Raw genomic sequence first — 25,000 nt, forward strand, 5'->3', positions numbered from 1 at the left:
ATTTAGAGAAGCAGAAAGAGCACGATTACTTTTCTAAGTAGCCCTAAAATTGGGCATCTTTACAGTTAATCTGAGCAGTGTGCTCTTGACCAAGATAATTTCAGAAAAGTGGCAAATTCCAGGAAGATCTGTGCAACAGAAAATGGACAAAGGAAGGTTCCAGATGTGAAAAGAGCAAAGAAAAATCCCTGAAAGTTTTCACTGCATCGAAACAGCAGAAGCAGCAGACTGAAAATTACACCCAAGGTGAGCTCAGCTAAATTATCACATGGATAACATCCAGGATTTGTGTCCTGGTGATTTCCCAACATTTCCTCAGGAAAAAGGAAAAACCCATGACTCTGCTGGATGAAAATGATCACCAGTACATAATACAAAAGGACCTTGATGCATGCTACCTGCCTAGGAGCACCCACAGCATGAATTCTGTAAGGAATAATGAATAACTATCTCCCTTTTTCTCAATCTAAAACTCAAGGGCATCATTTTAAATGACCCAAAATAATTTGAAAGCAAGAGGGTGAACCGAGGATACATTAAAATTCACTGAAGGTACACCCAGGAAGATTTATGAGGTCAGGGATCCATTCCCAAGGAAATCAGGGGAGTGGCCTCCATACCCAAGGACAAAAGGTAAAAATAATTTGCCTGCAAAGTTTGAACAAAATCAACTACACATTTCCCCCCCTCCTATTCCACTTTCTTCAATGTGATAAATGTACACACACAAACTTTCTGCTCCTGTCACAGTGCTGTCAGTGTGCCTTAGCACCAGGATTCCTTCATTATGGGAGTATCAAGATACAGAAAGCAGATTGTTCAGAGTGTTTGAAAAGACATGACACCTGGTATGAGAGAGGAGCCAAGAATATCAAATACCCTGGTATTTGAGTGAAAGTCTATTAATGCATAAACAACAAATGTTTAATTATGGCAATTTTCAATCCCAAGTACAGAGAACTGAGAATTTACAGGGTCCAAACACTCCTAAGTGCAGCTGTAATCTCTTGGCATTCTATGGAATAGGAACTCGAAATATTGGAAAGGATTCCTTACCTTGCAAAAACTGGCTGAAGAAACAGGCATGAAAAGAATTTTCTATTGTGTTTGCTACCATTGGCAGGTGTGTTCACACTAGGAAACATTCCTAGTTTGGATGAATTCCCTAAGAATTCATATCACAGCTTTCATAGAAATAATTTATAAAGTGAAAAATATTTTTACTTGCATACATAGTACACCACAGCTTTTAGTAAATGCAGACAAGGGCTGAACTTGGGGATGACACAGTGGAGGTGGGAACAGGGAGTTTGTCTGTGCCGCTGGAAATGCCACTCACGTAGTCCCCAGACACATGTTGTGTCAGTGAATACACTGATAAACATTTAGTCTAAACACAGCTAAAACAAATGACTGTTGTCTTGCTTAGTTCATAAATAATTCTGCTATTTGCTTCTTACCGAGTACTTAAAGAATACAAAGCAGTATGTTGGGCAAAGATATCTCCCATCCTGAGGAAGAAGAAAATGGGCTCTTTGGCATTAATGGAATAAAAGGGGACCGTGGTGGTGATGGACATTAAATAGCTTCACAAAATAAGTGGCTTTAAAGGAAGAGAATAGTTAGGAACAGATTAAAAAGTCCAAAAGTCAACAAAAGGAGTTGCCAAGTTGAGAAGGGTACAGCTGGGTGGGGTATGGACTCAGAGGGGTGGGAGAGTAGAATGAAGAGCTGGAGGAATAAAAATCAAGGTTAAATTCCTAAATCCCTCTTGTTTGTGAGTGCTGCTGGAGCTGCTCAGAGATGGAGGCACTTCCTGCAAGGGCAGCAGCTCAGAGCCCCATCTGGTTTTCACCACAGAGATTGTAGCAGTGACTCGAGAACAGGCTGCACCTCTGAGGAGAGGTGGGAAATAATCAAACACAGCACCGAAATTGTATTGGATGATGAAGGGCTGCTGAACCATCAGTCATGTAAAGAAGCAATTCGGTAAGGGAAAAGACAGATTTCCTTAAATACAGAGGGACTCTGCTTTCAAAAGCAGAGATGTGACTGTATCCCAGCCAAGAAGTCTATTTAAAAGGAGCTCTCAGCCTGCCCAAGTAAATAACTGCAGGCACCATAGCAGAAGTACCTTGTTACCGTGCTGAGGTAGCGTCTGCTTCATTTCTAATCACAATTAATTGTGTGCTGAGATGAAAACTAAGCTGGGCTTTCATCAGCAGCTTCCAGTGCACTATCGTTTTTTGTAATCTCTGACATAGAGAGAAAAATAGTGCAGCAGCCTGAAAAGTGTCAGATCGAAGCAGTGTAGCTTATGTAACCTGATATAGAGTGTTGTCTTCGCTTGTAACTATTTCTACTCCATTATCTCCTTAATTGTCACTTACTGGCAACCAGAGAAGTGGCTTATTTGAAGTGGCCAGCAAGACAAAAACCCTGCATTGACTTATAGCATTAAGAATTACTCTGAAAGCAACCTGAGGAGTTGGTATCTGACCTCTAGTGTGCCGAGGGTAAGGAAAGGGAATTTATTTGTGATGGTGAATGGGATTCTGCCATTGCTACACATTATCACAGACTCACCCTCTGCTTATCTGAGAGCAAGAAAAATCACACATACCTGTATCTTTATATCTCAGTAGCAGTTTATATGAAGCGGCTAAAGAGAGAATCCTACAAATCAGAAGAAACACTCAGCTGTGATGTGGCACAAAGGGCTCCCTTTCCCTGGGGGCAGAGGAGGGGAAGTGACTTCCAAGAGTTGTTTCATTCACAGGCTCCTCGGAACAGACCACGGCACTTTCCAGCACCTACAACCTGATTCTTACTGATCCATAAAAAATAAATCCCCTCCCCAAGAGGAAAGCTGATAAATCTTCATTCTGACTTTTCTGCATTATTTATGAGTCGTATCAGCAGAAAGTTACACTTGATATGAAGAGCTTCATCTGTCTGTAAGATTTTTAAACTTTTGGGGGCATTCATAGACTTCAGGTGCCACCAAAAACGCTCTTGGTTTTTTTTTTTTTTTTTTTTTTTACTTTCCTATGAAGGTTTCTCCTAACAGGAATTTAAAACAAAACTCCATAAAACAACATTTTTTTCCTGAGGAAAAATTATTTTAGATTATTTACCTGTCTATTTCTGAACTAAATAAAGAGTTTTTCTGATTTGAAATAACTTATTCTATCACTTATATTTGACTTTCAGTGGTCACTACAGTAGCTGAAATTTTTGGTGGAAGATGATAAATGTATTAAAATTTTGCTTGTATGATATTTTGGATCCCCTTGGCACAGGAATTAGGAAGTGCAACAGTATTCCAGGCTGACAAACACAAATTAAATTAGGCCTGTCCTTCTTCACTCCTGAATACCCGAGGAAATAATGTGGCAAAGCTCAGGAGAGCCATTTATAGACTAGAAAAACAGAAACAAGCACAACAGCAACACATTCTCTGTGTGAAGGATGGGTTCCACCTTTGTCTCTGGGAGATCTCCCTCTCTCCAGAAGCATCACACCCAAACAACCCCAGAGCACTCACCCTGCTCACAACACCTCCATGTCGGCGTGGATGGACCCGGGCGGCGAAAATCAAAGCAAGGCCCCACTGACAACATCCAAAACTCATCTGCCAAAGGAGCAAAACAACATTCAGGCTCCAGACTATCCTAAAAACACAAAACCACCCTGCTCCAGGCATCCAGTGTGCTCAGCTGGGAAGCAGAGCCAGGGAAGCGCCGAGGAAGCGCGGCCGTCCGGGGTTTGCTCCATCTGAAATTAGGGAGCAGGGAGAAACTGGCCAGGCAACAACTCTTGACTTCAGAGCTGCCAGAATGGGATGACACACAGGTAATAATTACACACTGGAGTGTTACTAAAGCTGAGTTGCTCCCAGGTGACTTCATGGCAGCAGTGGGGTATCTCAGACAATCACTGCTCTGCAGTTTACACGCTGTTTGCTAAGGAAATTGGTTATGCACCTGCATTTGGGTTCTAAATGACACCTTTATGTCATGCTCAGTTTATTACATAGCATGGACCTACTCAAAAGGCAGAAAGCAGAAACAAGGAAATTATCCTAAGTGCTCCAGCAAGCAAAAATTTTTGCTGTTATTTCAAAAAACTTACAAACTACATCAGCAAACCTTACACTTTCACAGTGCTGTCAGGGAAAAGGTGGCGGGTGTGTTTTAATTTTTCCCTACCTGTAAAAGTTTTTAATGAATATGGGAACACAACCAGTTGGGTTTCACACCCCTGTGATAGGTAATGGCTTTTCTCAGCTTTTCTACTTTGGAGCTGTTGAGGAATGGTGAATGCAGAATACTGGTCTGGGCCATACCAAAAGAGTGGCCATAAGTTCCTCTGCTCTTTTTATAGAGTCTTTGCATTATCACCAGAAATAGGATGTGAAAAACTCCTATGTCTAGCCAGACCTGCAAGGTGTATTTACAGCTGCTGGTCTTGACTTAATTATTAGAGGGGAGTTTAAGAGGAACTATGTAGGCAGCAAAACAGGAATCTTTTTTCAGCTTTCAGAATTCTTTTTGGCAGACAAGGGCAAAAAAAGAAACAAGTTTGGGTGGTATTTTTGTTAGGAAGTAGATAAAAATTTGGAAGTAAAACCAAAATATTTTTGGATACTACAACATAGACATTTTAATCCAAAGATTATGGCAATAAAATACATCCACAAACTTAAGGTAAACTCCTCCTGATCATAAAGTATCTTTAAAAACAGGTCTGCTGGGTATTACATTTGCCTCAGACCTTGTGTGAAATGCCAGCAGCACTGCACAGTTCCTGGTCATGAATCAGCTCCCCAGGAGCTGCGTGGGGAAAGGGGCTCTGCCCAGGCTGGTTGGATTTGGCACTGGGGATCCCTTCGGTTGGAGGTGCTCTGCACACATCCAGCTCTGCCTGACACAAATTCCTGCTCTGCTCCAAACCCTGTGCCAGGAAATGTTGTTCACATCCTGCCAAACACCCGAGCTAAACTGTGACAACCCAGAGGCAGCTGATTTGATGGTCTTTTAGCTGCTGGTGTAAGGACCTGGGATAAGGACTGGATCCTGCCATTCCCTCCTGCCTGGGAAAGCACCAGCTTGGTTCTCAACACAAGCTGTGAGAAACTGTTTAAATGAAATCACTCTGAGGATGGAAATAGGCAAAGCCACATGAAATTTGGGTGAAGGTGCATTTGAGGATTCTTGCTTTACCTCTGCTCAACCACAGTCACAGAAATCCTTTTGCTAAGGAGCGAAAATGAGTTTGGCAAGCGAGCAGGACTTTGAATTTAGAAAGCCACTATATCTGAAAGCACCCAGATCTGTGTGATTTAGCAGAACACAGGACCTAGCAGCAAGGCCTATTTATACTGTTGTGGCACTTATCCAGAGAGGAAAAGCTAGGACAAGCTGCAAGAGAGGCAGAGCCCTGCTCCCAGCCTGCCCATGGAAAGGTGCAGGGGCTGTGAACAGTTCACACACAGCAGCTCCTCTCCATCCTGCCTGCCCAGTGAACAGCTGCTCCTTGAGCCCCTGAGCCCTCTCATCTGCAGCTCTCAGATTTAGGGAGCAGGAGTCCTGCCTGTTTCTGGCTGATTACCCTGAAAACAGAATTTTGGGGTGCTGTGAGCCTGAGCTGGGCTGCTTGTGAGGACAGACTTGAAAGCCAGGAAATGAGAGGAGCTACAGTCAGTCACATCTCTGCAAACATTTTCTTCCGGTTTTAATCATTAACCTGCTCAGCCTTTTTGTTCCCTGCTCCACCCTGATTTTTCTGACAAGGCAGCATTTTTCAGGAGCCGTGGAGGGTTTTGCAAGAGGCACTGTCATGACCATGACCATTTTATAAAGTTTTACAGCACTCACCGGCTGCTTCAGTGACTGAAGAGATGCCATAAGGGTCAAGAACATTAATAATGTACATCTCCTATCAAAAATGACTTGAAAATTTTGGCTTTGAACAGTTGGTACAGTACAAATAAGCAGCAGAAGCCCTATGTGGCATTATTTTGTTTTCCTAGCAAGTGTTAGACTTAGTAGAAACCAAAATGAACAAGATGAAGGAAACCCCAGATGGGAGGGAATGAGCATTTGGAGATTTTTCCATCTGACATCAGCAAGTCAGAGCTGCATTTGCTCTTCTGCTGATACAGGACACCATCCCAGGCAAATTCACATTAGAAGTTATTCAGATTTTATATTTAATTCTGTGATTTTCAGTACCCTAACAGAATCACTAAGGGGAAACACCACCATCTAAATGCATTTCTGACCTTGGGCAACATCAAGAATAATTGTAAATTACTTGTTACCATCATTCCATTCCCCAAACTCCTTAAAAATAATCCAAAATACGAGAATTAAAACACTGAGCATACCAGTAGCAGCCCACTTCCCCTGAGTATAGTGTTTAATTGATTCACAGGAGTCCTCCATGATTTTTCACTGTGCTCTCCCCACCCCTCCCCTCGGAGTTAAACTTGTCCTGAGGTCACCTCTGTGCTGCTACAAAAAGAGCTTTTCACACCTCTCCAGACAACTGAGTAGCACTTGCAAATATTTGTACATTATGCTCATAAATCGCGAGATAAGAGGCTGCTTTATGCAGCTGAGCAACAGGAGAATGAATTAGCCTGTAAGTGTGTGACTATCACCTATCAGGAGACAGCCTTGTGGGAAATCATTCCAGGAAAATACTGGGATATCTCTTACCAGTTAGTGCAGTCTGGGCTGCAGGGACAAGTCACAGCTCTTTAGCAATGCTGTGATGTACTTTTGCACAGCACCCATACCTGGATATGTGATTCCCAAAGATCCCTGCCAGAACAGAACAGTCCCATGCACAAGGGGATGGAGAAGGTTTGCTGAAGCCTCCATCAACTGCAACTGTGGCACTTATGTGCAGCTTATTCTTTCTGCTTGGGAAAAAAAAAAAAAAAAACAAACTGTTATCCTAATTATTTCCTATTCTTCCAAACTACATTTCTTGCACCAATTCCAGCTGCTGCCCTGAGAGTCATGCTCAGCAAGGTGAGCAGCTCCACTCATGACACTCCTCAGCCTGTCTCTGCTGTTGTTTTCCTTTCTGCAGCAGGGAAGAGGAACATTTTTATTCTGCATTTGAGCGGTGCTCTGCTGCATCCTAGCCAGGGCTCACATTAAGGGAACAGAAAAGCAGATTAAAGCCAGATCATATATCCCAACTTTTAGCCACTCCCCCCAACCACAGATCCCAAAGCTACCTCCCTTCCTCCCTTATTATACCCTCTCCCTACCTGACAGAGTGCTCACTTGCACCTGCATCTCCCTAATTCCCAATCTGTGGCCAATTCCCTATGTAGGGAGGGGCTCAATCATTATTAAGTTGAAATAAGTGCAGTAAAAATCCACTTTATGTAAGTGGTATCAATATTAGACTTCAGGACACAGTTATCCCTTCTCCAGGCAAGGTGTCAGAGCTACCTAAGCATGATAAGGAATGGAAAGAATTGGTTTATTTTTTTCCCCAGTGTGTTTTCCTGCATTTGTGCTGCTCTCAATGTCCCCTGCCACTCCTGAGACAAAAACTAACAGCCCAAACCTACAGAGGCCTTTGCCAGCCCTCACTGTACAGATGTGCAGGTCCAGATGTGCAGGGGGGTGGCTGCTCCTCTTGTCCCTGTCCTGTGAGCATGTCCTGCTGCTGGTGCTGTGGGTCACAGGCTGGGCACAGGCAGAGGGGAGGCTCAAAAGACCATAAAATCTTTGGAGGAAAAAATAAAACCAGTTTTAAGAACAGGAGAGAAGAACCTTTTCCTGCAATTGGCTCTTGGCTGAGGGAGCCAAGCCTCCTGTGTGACACATCCCAGCTCAGAGAGGTCTCCCAAAGCAAAGACCTCTCTTGGCCACTGAGCCTCACACTCCCAAATAGGTCAGGGCTGTTCTGCATCTGTTTCAGGCTGAGTTTGGGAATGTTCAGTTGTGGTGCAGAGTTTCTGGTAACGCTGAGCAGTGCTGGGGAATGAGGCAACATGAAAATGCCTCAAGGAATACACATGAGGAAAGCGTGGCCCCACCTAAATGCTGCTTTTTTTTTTTTTTTTTTTTTGCTCAAGTTTGTTCTGCCACTGCTTAACTCAAGTCGTTTTTGGAGGGTGAGCACCAAAACTGGAGAGGAACTTCCATGTTATAAGAAATTCAGGTTGAACTAATGGTTCAGTCATTCGATTTTTAAAAACATCAAATCTCCCTTTTTAGAATGGAGATATTTTTATCTCTCATCCATCTAAATCCTGAGAATGGTTCATTTCCATTCCCTCTCCAAAGATCTGTTTAGACCTGTAAAAACCATGAGTGGAACAAAAATTCGGGCCTTAAATTGACAGCTAAACTTTGTATCAGCTGCAGCAGCATGTGAAATGCTCAGGAGCTATAACAAACCTGCAGGCCCCTTCCACTTTTTGTCAAGTTCTTTCTAGCAAATAAATGAAGCAGAATTGAAGGTGAACATCTTCCAGTTGAAATAAATCCTCAGATGCTTTGGGTCCCTGAAACAAGAGCTCTGAAACCTGCAGGTCTCTCATTACTGCAGTCAGGAGGGCACTGAATAAATCTGCATCCAGGGGCTGGTGTATGAAATTTCCAAAGATTCCAAAGGGAATTCTTTGGGTAGACTTGTATCATATGTGCCCCAGCACCTTTTCAGGATACATTTTCCCTTCCTCAGTTTCACCCTATTACTCTAATTAAAATCCCTTTTAGTATGCAAATCATCTCCTCTCTCAGTTTTCAGTTATTCGGTGCAGGTTTCAAAAACAGCTGTTTCCATCTGTCCTTTAAAATCATCCTCTAGAGAAAACTTTACCTATTTCCAGCCCTAAACTCCTGTATCTGGTGATGAAGGATGCTGTGTTCCTTGTGTGTTCCTCTTTGCCCATGAAACACTCCAGGCTTTCCCCCTCTGACTAACAGGAACTGAGGCTCCCTTTTCCCTGGGTGGTTCATTATCCGCATTCTCCTCTGGAAAAAGAGGAACTACCTGGGTTAAACCTCCTCTGTCAGCTTGGAAAGAAGTGACTTGAACTTGGTAACGTGGCTGGAAACTGCTCTTTCTGGCCCAGTGAGTTGGACACTTCCTCCAGTTCCTGTAATTGGGAGCTGATCCTGCTGCCTGACAGGGCAATTCCACCTTTCATACCAACATCCAGGTGACTAAAATGTTGATTTTAGAGGCTGATTATAGCAATGACTGAGGAACACAGCTCTGGGTGATGATGGAGCCTGAAAAAACTCGATGATCCTGTGAATGCTGGCGTCTCCTCATGCCCACTCATGCCCTGCATACGGAAACAAGGAATGTTAATAATGGAAATGGAGCCACAGCATCACGAACACAGCAGGAGGAGAGAAGTCCAGTGAGCTCAGCTGGTTGATTTCTCCTCCTTCCCTGAGAAATAAGTGCTCCCCACCATGTATTTTGAAGATTAACATCTGCTGCAGGAGATATTGGGTCCATGTTTTCTCCAGAGTGAAAAGCAATCCCAGCCTGCATGGTGTGGGTGATGGGAAGCACTTCAGAGCCCTAGAACCACATCAAGAGGACCCAGGGTGTCTGCCCTGCATCTGGCAGCATCAATGAAATCCTCTTCCTCCCCAGGCCTGGTAAATCCTGTGCCCAATGGAACACACATGGAGACTTGTAAGAAGCATCTTTCACTGCAAGAGAATTCTCTCTAAGGCCTGCAAGCTGGTCTCAAATACCCAAGACACTGCCCTATGCCCAGCTTGCCTCGGATTTTTAATGGATTTTTTTGGAGATTGTAATGTTTACTACAAGACTGCACAAAAACGCTGTAAAATTCCTGGGATGGGATTCTGAAAACTTCAGGCCTCAGAAGCTGAGTGCACTGTATTTATCCCTTAAAGATGGGGGCTTGGCAGGGTGTTTTGTAGCACAGCAGCACCTGCTGAGCACACACCTTGTGGGGTTTTGAGTATTTGAGTAATGACGCCTCCAGCAAAGATCCTTGAGTGAGTCTGATATCCAGGCCACAGAAGAGTGACAGAATGAGCTGGTGTTTGGCAAATAAATCTGATTGTGTGCCATTAATTTGAGCAGAGGCAGCAAAGCAGGACAGTGGCATCAGAGGGAGAGGGGCTGTCCTGGGGCCAGGGGAACAGCAGCAGCCCCACACATGGTGGGGGAGTGCTCTTGTGGGCCCACTAAAAGCTGCCTCAGAAGGAATTAACATTTGTACTTCATTAGAACAGGGGTGATTCAGAGTCCAGTGCAGCTGTGGCAGAGGGCACATGAACAACAGGACGTGTGGCTCCAAGGTTTTCAGGCAGGGTGTGTGTTTTTCTCAATAATTCAGGAATTACTGGAGTTTGAAAGGCACAGCAGCTCAGTTTTCATGGCTGACTTGACCACTTGCATCTCAGGTATGGAAATGCTCTCAATACTGAGTCTGTGTTTTTGTTTCTCCACATGTTCATGGATCCCTTCTCACCTCCCCGGGGAGCTCAGCCCAGCTCACCCCTTCCTGCTGTCTCCATCCCACACACTTTTGCAGTCATTGCTAATTACAGCTGTCACCCTCTGATGGGAGGTGAATACATCAACACCCTCCATTTCTCTTGCTCCAGTTCCACTGTAGTTATTGGAAGCTGAGGGTTATATATCTGTATGTGTGTATTTATATACAGCTGTCCAACCTGATAATCTCCTATTAAGTGTAGACACAAATTAATGGAATTAATAACTGTGAGAAGACAGATTTTTACCACCTACAAGCCTCAAAGAACAGCACAGGAGCCATGTGCTGCTTCTAGCCTTGTTCAGCGTGAAATAATTACAAAAACTTCAAACTAAAAGACTTTTTTGAGACCTGCAAAATATGTCAAGGTGAGCAGAACCTCCACAAAACAACCCAAATAAAAATCATTTATTGCAAGGCCATGCTCCTCCTCAGTGGAGGTGTCAGCAGTGGGAACAGAAAGGTGCTGGTCCTGGCAGAGATATTCCTAAAGGACAAACACCTCCTGAATTGGAGTCACTGCCAAGCTGAACCTCCCCATCTGTGGGAAATAAATCTGTGCACATTGCAGGAACTGATGATTTAGCTGGAAATTCTGAGGGCTTGGTAATAACTCTCTCCAAAAGAGTGGGATAATTTTGTTTGCTTCCCAGAGAAGATTAAGGGATTTTAGAAATGCAACCAAAAACCCCACCAGCACCACCCTATCCCACAAATATAGGGCATTTATATTCTTAACCACAGCATCATTCTGATGTATGTTTTAAGCCTGAATTTCAGCACTTCTGATTTTTAGGAATCCTTTGCAGCCTTTGTGACCTTTTTGGAGCAGGAAGGGACAGGAAGGCAGAGGTGTAGAATGTGTTCAGACTACCCAGGGCAATGATCAACCCCTCTGGACAGCTCTTGATGCAAATCAGGGTGGACTTTAAGCAATGGACTAAGTCCCTGCCCAGGCTGGTAATTATGAAAAATGGATTCCTCCCAGGGAAAACAGAAAACTCATGAATGTTTTCCAGCTATATCATAATCCTGGTGTCCTTCCAAGCATAAATTTGCCATGGCACAAAAAGCATGGAGACAACCAACTATATCTTTCTGGTCAGCTCCTTTCTATGTTTATTCTTAGTAGTTAAAATAATAAATTATTTCACTGTCTCAGCTTGTCTGGCTTACTCAGTTGTGCTTGTTTTACATGTGGATTGTCTCTTGCCATGTTCAGAATGGAGCATAATGAAGCCTTGAGAGGCATCTAGAGAATGCTACCAAGGGTTTAGAGATATGAAACTGAACACACCTACTTTAAACATCTTCCGTGGCTTCCTTGTCCACCAGTACTATTAAATTCCAATTATTTCCACATCAAATTCTGACTATTTTCAAGCACTTCTTTCAAATCCTTTGTCAGTTTTAAAGTTATACCTTACTGTGAAAATAAAATTACATTTGTCCTGAGAGATGCTAACCAAAGGAACAAGAATTATTAGTCCTCTAGATGGTGCTACCATTTCAAATAAAGCAGCTGGATGTTTGAAGATTTCCTTGAAATATATTCTGTAGTGCCCCATGAGAAAGGACCACAGTGAGAAATCTGGACTCCAGTAAAAGAAGTGATGTTACACAACCCAAAATTTCATCTCACAGGGCAGCCTGTATACAAACCTACTTCCTGCTTCTCTTTAAAAGCAGTATTTTAGTAAATGCAGTAAAATTACAAGATTTATTGATAAAAATTACCTGTACTTCAGGTGAAACCCCAGGAACAGCTGAAGTCACACCTTGTTGACTCAGGGAGTGTAGTGTGTGCACTCTGGGGGTGTGTTAAAGGGTTTTACCTCCAAATGCTTTAGGGATACAAGGAAAGAAGGTAAAATTATTTACCTTTTCCTGCCCAGCACAGCTGCACTGTGGCCTAGCACTGAAATATGGGGCCAGCTGTCAATGAAACAATTTTTCTTGTCCTTAGTTCTTATATGCCTACTCATTTTTCAAGATGCCAAAGCTCCTCTTATTCTTTCCTCTCTTTCCAAGGCTTCCATCTGTATTTTCAGAACATCTGCCTATTTTCCCTTTGATATTTTTCCTGATTCTCTCTGTAAATCCAGCCAGATGGATTTTCAGCACCGGATTTTTCCCTGTTGCTGTCAAAGTCAAGAACAAAAACTTTCTAATTTCAAGATTATTATTGTTGTACATTGTTATACATCTGACCTTTGAAACATATATTCTCTATAACCACTATCTCTTACTTTGAGCAAAGTTCATCTGTTATCTAAATAAATGTCAAATTTGGGATCTTGTTAAGCTTTTAGCTTCAGTAAAATAACTGTGAATTTCTGGAGTTTACTCAGACAATGTAAAAGAAACATTTATTTCATTGATTTTGGCTATTCAACCTTTAAAATTTCACAGAGTGTATTTGTTCTTGTGTTATGAGAAAATGATTTTGTATTCTTTCCATGTCCCCATTTATTTATCTGCTTTACAAGAAACCTTCCCCACAGGAACATCTGTCTGGGCCCTTGGTGACTTTTACTGCTCTTTTATGAGTGCTTTTCCAGTGTCATAATAATTTGGTTGGTTGGTTTTGAAGGCAGCAAAGCCACAAAATCAAGGCCTGGGCATGCTCACAAAAATAATTTTTTAATACAAGAGATTCTAAAAGCAGACAGAAGGTTGTACTAAAAATAGCCATGAAGACATGAGCTTAAACAACAAATAGTTTATTTAGCACACTTAGTGTAATAAATCAATCTTTGCACAAGGTAATTCCCCAAGTCCTCTGACTTTTTTCCAGAAGTCCCTGTTCCTGTGCATGAAGTGCTCTATTGTCTTCCTTGTGAGGACCAGCACAGACAACCAGAATTAGACTGACTTTGGAATTGACTCTTTCAACACCTCAGAATCTTCTGGCTCAAAATAAGGCTCCAAAACAGGTTTTAACTTGACTTCTTCTGGCAGCTTGTGAGGCTCTTCTCTCCTCTTCTCTCCATCTTTTAGAAGTGGAACCAATGTTTTCCAGTGCTTCCCTGAAACTAAAAGGAAAGGAATGGTTAATTTTTTTTCCCCTCCACAGAAACAGAAGAAAATATACAAGTGGTTTGAACAGGGAGCTGATGAAAGAAGAAAGAAGTGGGAAGAAAGAACTTTGTGGTTTTCTTCCCCATCCTGTTCCACAAGTTTTCCATATTTCAGTTGGCAAGTACTGACTGCAGAGTTAAACATCTAGCTTTGGTGCTGGATGCTGAGCTCCCAAACTCTGGGGTTTGGGGTCTCCAAAGCAGCTCCTTGGTTTTTACTCCAGAGAGCCAAACTGTGAGCAATGAGCCCATTTCATCCATTGCATTTTGTGCTGGCTGAAAATGCCATCAACTCAGTCACTGCATTATCAGTAAGTGCATAGCACTGACTGCCCTCTATCAGTTAATTCATACTGCTGCTATCACCAGAATGCAGCCCACACCAGGATTTGAGCCCCTGAAAGCCTCACCTCTTCCAGGCTTAATGGAGAAACTGGGATTTCGTCGGAGGTCCCCAGAGTACCCAGGGTCTTCATTAATTATGCCCAGGTTAGTGTTCCACGTGGACCAGTTCACTTCATCAACCCTGGAGAGACAACAACAAATCTATTCTAAGGATCACCAGGCATCTCCAGGATCAGTTTATACCACAAACTGTCACCTCTCAAGCCTCAGATCTGACCCAAAAAAACACATTAAACTGACCATTGCAGACATTATTAGTGCTCTACTCTTCAAAGTGCTCCAGGAGGAAAGTTCTGCTTCCCACCACAGATACCTGAAGTTGTTTGTCTACAAAAGATTGTTGGCTTGATACACAAACAAACAGGTTACCTGAAGCACCATCTGTAATCATCTTGGCCATCAGGTGTGATCCCCACCAGGACTTGCTTCCCAGAGCGGAATGAGTGCCTCAGACAGTTCAAGTAGCTGTTCTCAATGTCCAGGATTGTGATGGCTCTCTGCCAGGTAAGAGAAAGCAGAGCACTGAGGGGCTGCTGAGCAAAGTCAAACAAATCCTGAATTCTGTCTTTGTTATAAAAACCCTGAGTTTTTATCATTGTCAACATCTTAGAGCAGACTCTGTAACTCTGCAACATCACTCTTTGTTAATATGTCACAGAAAATGCTGAATTACTGCCCTGTGAATAAAACCATGAAGTTCCTTTTCTTACTTCCAACAAAAACTGATTTCCCTTGCTTTCCTGTTCCCCTTGGTTTTCCCCTTGCATAAACTCTCTCTTCATGGTCTGATTAGGATTTTCCATCATACTAAGCCCAAATAATTTTGCCCAATTACAAAAATACTTCTTTTCTTACATTCTGAACATCTGTGGAACACTGGGAACATCTTCTTAGGCAAAACATCAAATATACATAGAAAAGGAACTAATGTTTTTTTTTTAGGAGCTGTTCAGGTGAGTCAGAAAGAAGCAGTGACACATCAGCTCCTAAGAGTCTCTCTGAAATGTCTTATGACTCCCCACACCATTTTTTTTTTTTTAAGACAGCAGCCTCACAGAACCAACATACCTGGAGTTTCCAGATGCTCTTGCTCTCCTGTGCAATTTTGTTGACAGTCTCCCCCATCAGTGCAATGAGCATGTTGAGCAGGAGGATGTAAGTGAGGATGACATAGAGCACCAGCAGGATGACAAACACAGATTTGAACCTGTAGTTCTCTGTGAACTCCAGGTCCCCCATGCCAATGGTGAACTTGAAGAGCTCCAGGCAGGTGTAGTAGAGGCTGTTGTAGGAGGTGCGGCCTCGTTTCACGTGGCAGCACCGGGCATAGTCAGAGACATTTGTTTCCTGCCCCTCGTTGTCATCTTCAATCAAAGTCACCACAGCTGTGGAAAAAATAGAATTACTGTCACACAATGGAAACACAGTTTGAGATCATAAGTTCATTGCAAGCAATGAAAACGAGCAGAAAGGTAACATACATTCCCTCCACAGCACACTGACCCCAGAAAAATTGTCCTATAAAATATTCCCCAGAACTGGTACTCTCTTAGCAGGTGCTGGTTCAGTTTTCTCCACATAGAAAAGCAAGACTTGTTTTCCATTAAGCTTTGCACCCCAGGGATGAAATGCTGTATGAAATTACTACAAATAATCATTATTTGGAAGAGATTTGTTTGTTTTTTTTTAATTAGGTTAATTTGTTAGGGAACAAAAAACCTAAACAACTCAGAAAACAAACTTTTCTGAGATTCTTTAAGGGGGAAAAAAATGTAACTCCAAGTATAATATTACCTGTAGAAAATCCCAAGAGGAATACAAGATAGACAAACATGAAACGACATAAATCTCGAAGGATCATCTGTAACATGGAAACAGATGAAAAGATTTTAGGACTTGAATGTAAACTGCAACAAAAGCTGGTAAAATATACTGCTTTGGCTCAAGAATGCATTTGCTCTGAACTGGCTGTTTATGCATTAAACTGTAGTTTATCCAGCTGAGATAATAAACTTGACTATAGAAAACATTTTTTTCTTATTCAAGGAACAATTTACACATGCATGCAACACATACATGGGAACAGTTTCCTCTTAATGAGTACAGACCACATAAAGACCGTTGCATCTTTCTTCCCCTCTTGGGCTGGCTGGCTACATCACAGAGAGGTTTATTAGCCAGCTACTGCCTCTTAGCTAATTGTTCTGTTTGGCAACATTTTATCTATATCTGGAGAAATTTCCAACTGGTAGAAAGCTGGGCCATCTCACACCAGAGCAGCCTGCACTGTTCTCAGTCTCCTTGCATCCATGCTTACCCCATTATAGTTATTTTGAAACATGGCAGGTAATAAAAATAATAATAATCGTCATCATCCTATCAAGACTGCTATAAAACATACAGGTAAAGAGCAAGGGGTTTTTCAACATCACATTTTATCACTTCACTCAGAAGATAATAACAAAGGCTAGCATTGTCAATATGAGAGGCAGACATGGCCAGGTGTGCCCTGGAAATGGGGCTGTTGGCAGAAATTCCTGCTCTGAGGCTCTGCTGCCTCCTCAGCTGCTCCCTGCACTGACCTTGGCGATCATGACGGAGTAAATTCCCATCTGCTGGAAGCCCCGGGTGTAGTAAAGCATGTTGGCCCAGCCCAGGGCCAAGGAGAACACCATGGATGCCACATAGAGCTCCTGGCCACAGAAGTAGAGCACCACAGAGCTCAGCAGGAGCAGGGAGTGGACAAAGCTGGAAGACAAGAGTGGTGTGAATGCAGAGAACTGAGGTGGTCATAGGTGCTGGGAATAGAGCAGCACAAGGGATTGTCCAGCTGGCAAGAGAAAGGGCCTTGGAGAGGCAAATCTCCCTTAGCAATGGGAGGATTTCTGCACAAATAATGCATAAGCCCCACTTGGAGATCTATTCTTAACTCTGCTGCGTGACACACTGAACATTCAGACACTTAATTTGTTTTATCTCCACAGGAGGTCACTGATCCAGACCCATTTGTTCAGTGATATCCACTGGCAACTCTACTGTAAAAACCCAGGGAATTACAGCAAAGCTCCTATTACAGGTGGCTTCAACCTCAACTACAGATCCCACACACTCATCTGTTTCAGGCTGAGATGCAATCAAAGATACTGGAGCTTACAAAAGAACCTCACTGTAGCCATCAACTATCAGTGTCCTGAGTGATGGGCGCCTCTGCACGAAATACTGGATCTGAAAAGGAAAGGGAGCAAAGACCAGGTTTGCACCAAGGAAATACTGAGTATCCCTGAGAATTAATTAACTAAGCACTGACCCCTGTATCAGGGAGTTGGTACCCATAAAACACCTTACAAGAACAGCTCATAAACCAACACTGGTGCAAGATATACGGTGGACTCTTCCAGTAACACCAGGTCAAGGAAAATGATTTGTACCTCTTGACTAAAACATGGATTATCTAAGCAGCCAATGCTCATGAATAGGAAAAGCTTGATTGATTGTCTCCTACACCTACCCAAACAAAAAAATAGGAACATTTTCAAATATCTTACCCCTCTGAAAAAAAAATAGAGGCCCCCCAGTACACTCAGGATCTCTCCAGTTACTCGAAAATATTCCCCAGTGCTGTAACCAAAGGTGAAAGGAGGCTGTAGAAGACAGGAAAATAGATATATTCAGCAGACCTGGAGATAGAAAAGATCTGGCCTTGCCAGTAGCTGGAAGCAACTCCATTTCTGAGGGAACAGGGAGTGGTTAAGTTTCTCAATGTGCTGCAGCAAGAGGGCAAGACTGGGAAGCAAGCAGGGTCAAATCTCTCTCCTGCCTTTAGGAAAGGGGAAAATTTGGATGCCAAGGCCAGGCATTCAAATGGGAGGTAAATTTGGGATATCATGCAATGGGTGGTTCCCCTGACACCTGACAGGAGTAAGGTACCTTTTCATTCTTCTGTACAGGCCTGTAGTAAGCAGCAGCAGTGAGGATGGTGATATGTATGGTGTAGACAAAGAAGTTGAAGTAAAACAAGTGCTTGACAAACCGGTCCCACTTGTCTTGCAGCAGCCTGTTAAGGGGTTCCACCAGCAGCATCTCATGACGGTTCTGTGCAGGAGAAAAAGGAGAATTTTGCTAGGGCTGGAATATACTGGAGTTTGAAAAATCCCATATTACATAAATCTTTGGAATATGATCCCTCTAGTTCCCTTAAGCTCAGGGTGGGAGGTTGCTGTTTCATGGAAATTAGGGAAATGCTCTGTGTGCCCCAGCCAAGGAGGTGCAGTACTCACTGGTGTCTCACTGCTGTAGGCAAGGATCTCAAGCACTGAATTTTTCTCACAGGTGTCTATACAGGACAGGTCATAAAGAGAGGAGTGGACAGGTCCATAGGCCCATTCAGTGAACTTCCTGGACAAGTGTCTGCACTCGGGATCTTTGATCTCCCGTCTGAGGATGTAAGCGAAAATCTAATTGCAAAAGAACAATACAACCAATGTTTCAGTGCTAATGGACTTCTCATTCCTCAGCCTCTCCACAACACAGGAATGGTAATTTCTCTCTAGTTCAACTGAGCTGAAGATAAACCACTGGAGCACTGCAGAGATCTCAGTCTGAAATAAACAGTTAATTTCCTCACTGTGTGATGGGAGAGGGGAAATACAAACACCTCTTACAACTTGGTATTATCTGTATCTTCTGCAAGAGAAAAGGAGAGATGTTACACATCTCTGAGTACAGTCACTTGGAATGGGGACTGCCAGAATATGAGTTATATCAGCCTGTCAAAAGTAAAAGAGCTCCAGTGATTCAGATGATATCAGAATATCAAAGACCCACTTTCTGTTTCCTCTGGGGCTGCCTTGCATACCAATGGTGTGTGAATAACACCAGCTGGGCACAGACACACTCACACTTTGTAGCCTTTAAGGACTGTGCAGTTAAACTGCAGCATCAGTTCCTCTTAACTAAAAGGCCCCAGTAATAAAGTCCTAAAATTCATTCTGCATAAATGTTTTACACGCTCTCTCTGTAATGTGATAGAGCAATGGGACAGTCAAACACCTTTGTTCACCTACCCCTATCTTCCCTGTTTTGGCTGCCAGAGTTAAAGGAGTCAGCCCTTTCTTGTTGGTGAGTTCTTCCAGCTTGAGGATGGGATTAATTTTGGCACCAAGGATCAATATGTTATTATACATCTTGGTTACAAACTTGGTGTTATCCTTGGTGTTATCTGCAATCTCCACCAGTGTGTGCAGGACCATGTTGCCCATGGAGTCCTCAGCAGCAATGTTGGCTGCTTGGTAAGGATTCTCCAGGAGGAATTTCACAATGCAGAGCTGGTTGGTGCAGGCAGCCAGGGACAAAGGCAGCTCTCCTATGGTAAGCAATGGGAAGGAGTGGTCAGAAAGCCCAGTACTAGAGGTGCATAAACAGAAACATCACATTGTTTTCATGAGAAAAAGATTAATTTCTCTATAGGGAATAGCACCAATTCTTGTGATAACTGTTAAAAAAAGGTTTCCTTTGGTTTAACTACATCACAGAAACACAGCTGCTTTAAAAAAAGCCTGCCAGGACAGGAGCAGGTTACAAAGGATACAGTGCTGACAGAACAAAGGAAAGCTGACACTAGGCTCACACTGAACACCATCAGCTACCAACTGTTTCTTTATAAGCTCAGTCTTTGAGAGGGAATATTTGGCCTAAAGGTGGAAAAGCCCATCTGGTATTTCTGAGCCTCCAGTCCCACATAAACAGGATTATTCAGCAGCTTGGGCTCGGGATGCTGCTAGGACAACTCCATCAATAAAGATCATACTGTGCTCACTCCTACCAAAATAAAAGCCAGATTTCCCTTTGATTTTCCTGAAGAACTCCCCACAGGCTCTGGCATGAACATCTGCTCCATTCTGGACCAGGAGCTTCACCAGGTACATGTTCCTCCTCTCGATGGCAATGTGAAGAGCAGTCTGGCCTACAGAGACACTCATCAGACAGAAATCATCAGCATTTAGTACAGACTGAGAGCTTTCAGAACTGCAGTTCCCTCAGCTCCATGTAAGATGCTGGAACTGAGAGTTCTGCAGGCTAAAAAGCTCTAGAACTGAACAGGAAAAAAAACCACACAAACAGCAAATGAATGCCATTAAATCATTCTATGTCAAAAATGGCAGAATATTTCACCTAACAGGGCACAGCCCCAGTACAAATGCACAGACTGTCAATCACACACCAGAACTTTGGGGTGCATAAGGCCTCATGCACAAGACTTTGAGGGCCCTGCCTGACTCCATTTCAGCCAGAGCATCCTAAGCATTCACTCTAGCAGCTGTTTCTCTTACCCTTGTAATAGTTGTCAGTATATTCTGCATTAACAAACTCCTTCAGAGTTCCAGTCTTTCTTGCAATATCCAGTAGCAAGGGAATGGTATCATTTTTCCCATCATGTAGATTCAGCATGGCTTTCAGTAAACAGGTTTTGCCAGTTTCAGGCTCTGTAAAACAAAAAATTGCAGGTATATAGAAGTGATTACAACCCACCATCTATACTCAGGCAAGCAGGAATTAATGAGGCTCTTTTCAAAAGACAAGAAACCTCATTTAGTGTTTCACAGAAAATTTCAGCTCCTGTAACCTTCCAATCAATGGGTTGCCCAATCAATAGAGCTATTAAAAGACCTCCTGCAGACATGTAACATAATTATCTTTTTTTATATATTTTCATCTCAGGAGCACTACTGGAAGAAAAAGAGGGCAACTCAAGGTATGTAATATTAAAGGGTACCTTTGAACTCCTCATCTGTGAGATGCTTGAAGGTTCTATTAAGGTAAAGTAGCAGGTCACTGAGGTCCTTTGTGTTGCCTTGGGCTACAGCATCAAAGATCCTTCTGCGGTCATAAAATTTGAAAGCTTTTTCTGAGCAGCCTGTGATGGAATCTGTAGATAGAAGCCTAACAAGGGAAAATGTCAGTTACCTAAAGACACATATTTAGAAGGCTTTTTATCAATTACCAGAACACTGTTCTTCATTTGCTCATGTGGAGTAGTAAACACTGCAGATTAGAATAGGTACATCTGCAAAGACTAAAAGAACAGAGTCTGCAAGCAACTCTCCTGATAAAATTATGACTCTGTTGCTGAAAAGCTGAGAAGTCTTCAAAGAGGCATTGAAGTTTGGCAGTGCAACTGCAGGCCTGGAGCCAGGCAACCCCTTGTTCTCACTCTGAGCCATGTTCATTCACTGAGCAGCCTCAAGCAAGTGAGCTGAGGCCTACTGCCAATTTTGGGCATAATATCCATGGAGATAGAGATTTTTAAAGATGCCAAGAGACAACAGTTATTGTCACTTTCAGTTGCAACACTCCTTAATTTGGCATAGAAAATAGTGAAACCGAAAAAATGGTCATGCTCAAGCAGAGAGAACAAATGCTGCTCTAAGAACCACGGCCTGGAGTTGTCAAATACTCATTACAACCAAATCTCACAAGGCAAACTTACTTGTGAAGTTTGCCCCTCTCCAAATTCACATGGAATTTGATGACAGAAGGTGCCATCAGGTGATCCATCTGGCAGAAGGAGTCCATGGGAGCCATGTCCTTGTCACTGTCCCCCATCACAAAGCGGCCCCGTCTTGCAAAAATGTTGCTTTTGGGTGGCTGCACCTTGGTGCAGGGTGGGCCCTGGGGGTTGTCAGGGGTTTCCTGGACAGAGTCCTCCCCATCCGTGTGTTCATCTGTCACTTCAGATTCCTCCATGTCAAAACTGCCAAACTTCTTCATCTTCCCAAGAATGGAGGACATAATGAGCCAGCAGACTGTGAGGAAGGATACAACACCCTGAGTCAGCATTTACAGGGTCATGAGCCCCTTTTACCTAGGAATGTTTTCCAGAAACAGCAGGGAGCGGACTGGCTGCTCTCATCCCAGAAATGAGGCAGATGGACACATTCTCACTGTGCCCACAGCCAGAACAGTTTACTAGGTCTTTACTTCTATTCCATTTGTTCCTGTTCCCACTGCCCTTACCCATTCCAGAATGGAGAAAGCAAACCAGAGCATCCCAGATCTTCCTGTTCATTTCACTGCAGAGCTGAGCCTCAGCTACCTCTGCTGAAAACCAGTGCCTCATCCTCCAGTCATCGATAAAACCTGAACAATCTCAAACCCCAACAATCTCTGCTTTTCTTCTCTACTTTCTGCCTGGTTTGTGCCACAAACCATTCTCATGATACTATCAGGGATGTGAAAAAAAGCCCTGCTTGTGCCATAAACAGATTTCTGGGATGCTGAGCACAGAGGGCTTCCTGCACCCAGGAAAATTATCCCTTAAGGGTTTTGCCAGAGTTCTGGCAGTGCCTGATGGAATTTAGAGTGTGTGATCCTTGAGAGATGAGTGCCACCTCAGACACGAGGCACGGAAACAGAGAGGGAGAGGTTACCACAGATAAGATGTGACTGCAACAACCACAGGGTTGATCTTGTCTGATTCACAACCACACAAAACCTGACACAAGCAACAAACACAGAATCAGAGAATGGTTTAGGTGGGAAGAGACCTTAAAGCTCACCTCATTCCACCCCTCTGCCATGGGCAGGGACTCCTTCCACTATCCCAAGCCCTGCCCAGCCTGGCCTTGGACACTTCCAGGGATCCAGGGGCAGCCACAGCTTCTCTGGGCACCCTGAGCCAGGGCCTCCCCACCCTCAAAGATAACACACTCTGCTGAAGGTAGAACAGGTTGCCTTTTTTTTGTTTGGTTTCTTATCAACCCATTTTTATCAAATATTGTCTTTGTGTTACTGAATGCAAAATATTCTGAAAATCCAGCAGTGGAGACAGGAACACATCATATCTGAACTGCTGCACAGATGGCTGAGACACATGCTCTGAAATCCTATATTGCTTTGAGCATAGGAATGTCACTAGATCTTTTAAAAACCTCATATTATAAACCACATTAGAGTGGCCAGTAATTTTCTCTGCACAGTCAATGTGAGAACAACATCATGAACATGCTTCTAGGTTGTTTCACTTCATGAGAGTCAAAAAAACCATTCTGAGGGTTGTGTGCAAACCTGCATTAAAGCTGGATTTTCAGTTCTGTGGGAATAATTCATATTTACATCAAGGGTCACCTACATTTTTCTGTGAAAGCAAGACAGAAAAGAAAATGTTGTCATTTGCATTTTCTATAATTTTGTTCAATATATACGTAAAGAAAAACATCAATTTGCAAACTTGCACATTTAGGGTTACTGGAAACCAGCAGAGCACAGATAAAATACTAATGACTGCAATTTAACTTGCTCACCTTTCAAGTTCTTTGTCTCCTTAGAATCAACCACTCTGAAAGAATAACATAATATCTTATTAACTTAATTGTCCTATAAATAAGAAATAAAAATATTTCTATTTGGAACAAGATACTAAAATTACAGTAGAACTATTATTACAGTGAAAAATGAAAACAGTTCTATAAAATACAGAAAAAATTACAGTGGGAATACAGTCATACATAATTTTAATTTTTTGTCTCATTTAAAGTCTTGTGGATTGAGCCAAAAACATCAGTGAGTGGCTACAGATCACTTATTTTCCACAGAATAAATATAAATGTGCAGAATAGGCTCAATCCTGTCTCCCTGGCAATTGCTCAAACCTACATTATCTGTGCTTTCCTTCCTAAACCCTGCTGGTAATATATTTGACAAAGACAAATGAAGACAAAGCTGCATTTCCTCATGAGTATGAAATTACAAGGGAAATAACTTTCACAAATCTGTGGATTAAAAAAGCCCAAAACAATAAGAATTATCTAATTTTAAAAATGCACAACATACTTGAACTCTTTGAAACCCATGTACACAAAAGTCTGATACAATAAATTAGCAAATATTTTGGATAGAATGCCTTACCACATCACAAATAATAGAGTTTGAAAATAACCAACCATGCTGTTCAAATATACATGCAGAACTTACAAATATTGACAAACAATCCTGTCTTCTGAAAAACAGTCCAGTCTCAGTAAACACCCACTGATCTACAGGAATTTGGTGCCAGATATTTCTCCTCCAAGGTGTCTTGACTGCAAAGCCCTCAGAGTTTGCTTCTCCACTTCATTTGTCTGCAAAATGTGATGATTTTTAGAACCAAGAGAAGTTCACTGGAAAAACAGAGAATAGAGCAATAAGATAATTAAGAACAATTCTGGAACCAGAAGCATCAGTGGCTTCTATTCCCAGAGGTTTAGCAAAGCTCTTTACAAGAATTGCAGTAAGTTGCTGTTGTTTTTTCCCTCCCCTTTAATTGCATTTAGTAATGGATATTCTTCTCCAGATTTCCTCTTTGTAAATACACTCAAGTTTGCAAAAAAAAAAAACCAGCACCCAAACTACCAGACATCAATTGTTTTTGGGGGTCACAGTTTCAATTCTTGAATTTTAACTCAGTTTACAAAACTTTGTAAAATATGCCACAATCACCTTTCTGGACACCTTTCTTAGTTGGCTGATTTAAAGTTAAATATTTTAACAATAAGCTGATTCAGAACAGAGTTGAGGAAGAACCAGTAAGTCCCAAAGCATTTTTAGTGTTTCATGTTCCTCCAATGTTTTATTCAAATAGATATATATATATATGACAGTCAGACTCTAAATATTAATGTTATGAGGAAATAAAACCCAACTTATCCAATTCAGGATGTATCCAATACCCTCAGAAATTCAGAACTGTGTCATATATTGCAAAATATATAATTTACATAAGATCTTTCTGACAAAAACTAGTCTAGAGAAACAGCTTTTCCAAAGGCTGTTAGGCTGGGAGTGACCCTCCAACTTCCTGAGATTTTGAGTAGAATATGGAAATTATTCAATTAAATTATCTGTCTTTTGTTTTGCAAAAGGTGGCTATCTCTCTAGTCTTGACATCTACCCATGAATATATAAAAGAATTATATATTTGCCTATTTAATAGCAAACTAATTATACTCATTAG

The 25,000-nt window shown here is 42.3% G+C and overlaps 1 protein-coding gene across 1 annotated transcript; it reads right to left on the reverse strand.

Annotated features, from left to right (window-relative positions):
* Positions 1 to 13,393: 13,393 nt before the first annotated feature.
* On the reverse strand, positions 13,394 to 21,801 carry TRPV1 (transient receptor potential cation channel subfamily V member 1). The gene is made up of 15 exons (XM_062506861.1): positions 21,500 to 21,801; positions 20,786 to 20,952; positions 20,343 to 20,495; positions 19,835 to 19,975; positions 19,077 to 19,375; positions 18,291 to 18,467; positions 17,941 to 18,105; positions 17,559 to 17,654; positions 17,168 to 17,238; positions 16,596 to 16,761; positions 15,808 to 15,874; positions 15,082 to 15,398; positions 14,383 to 14,510; positions 14,019 to 14,134; positions 13,394 to 13,563 (listed from the first exon to the last, which is right to left on the reverse strand). Exons 1-15 carry the CDS (start codon positions 21,799 to 21,801, stop codon positions 13,394 to 13,396), a joined length of 2,535 nt encoding a protein of 844 aa, XP_062362845.1.
* Between the last annotated feature and the right edge of the window lie 3,199 nt (positions 21,802 to 25,000).

This window comes from Cinclus cinclus, chromosome 22 (assembly GCF_963662255.1).
Source record: "Cinclus cinclus chromosome 22, bCinCin1.1, whole genome shotgun sequence".
Lineage (NCBI taxonomy): Eukaryota > Metazoa > Chordata > Aves > Passeriformes > Cinclidae > Cinclus > Cinclus cinclus.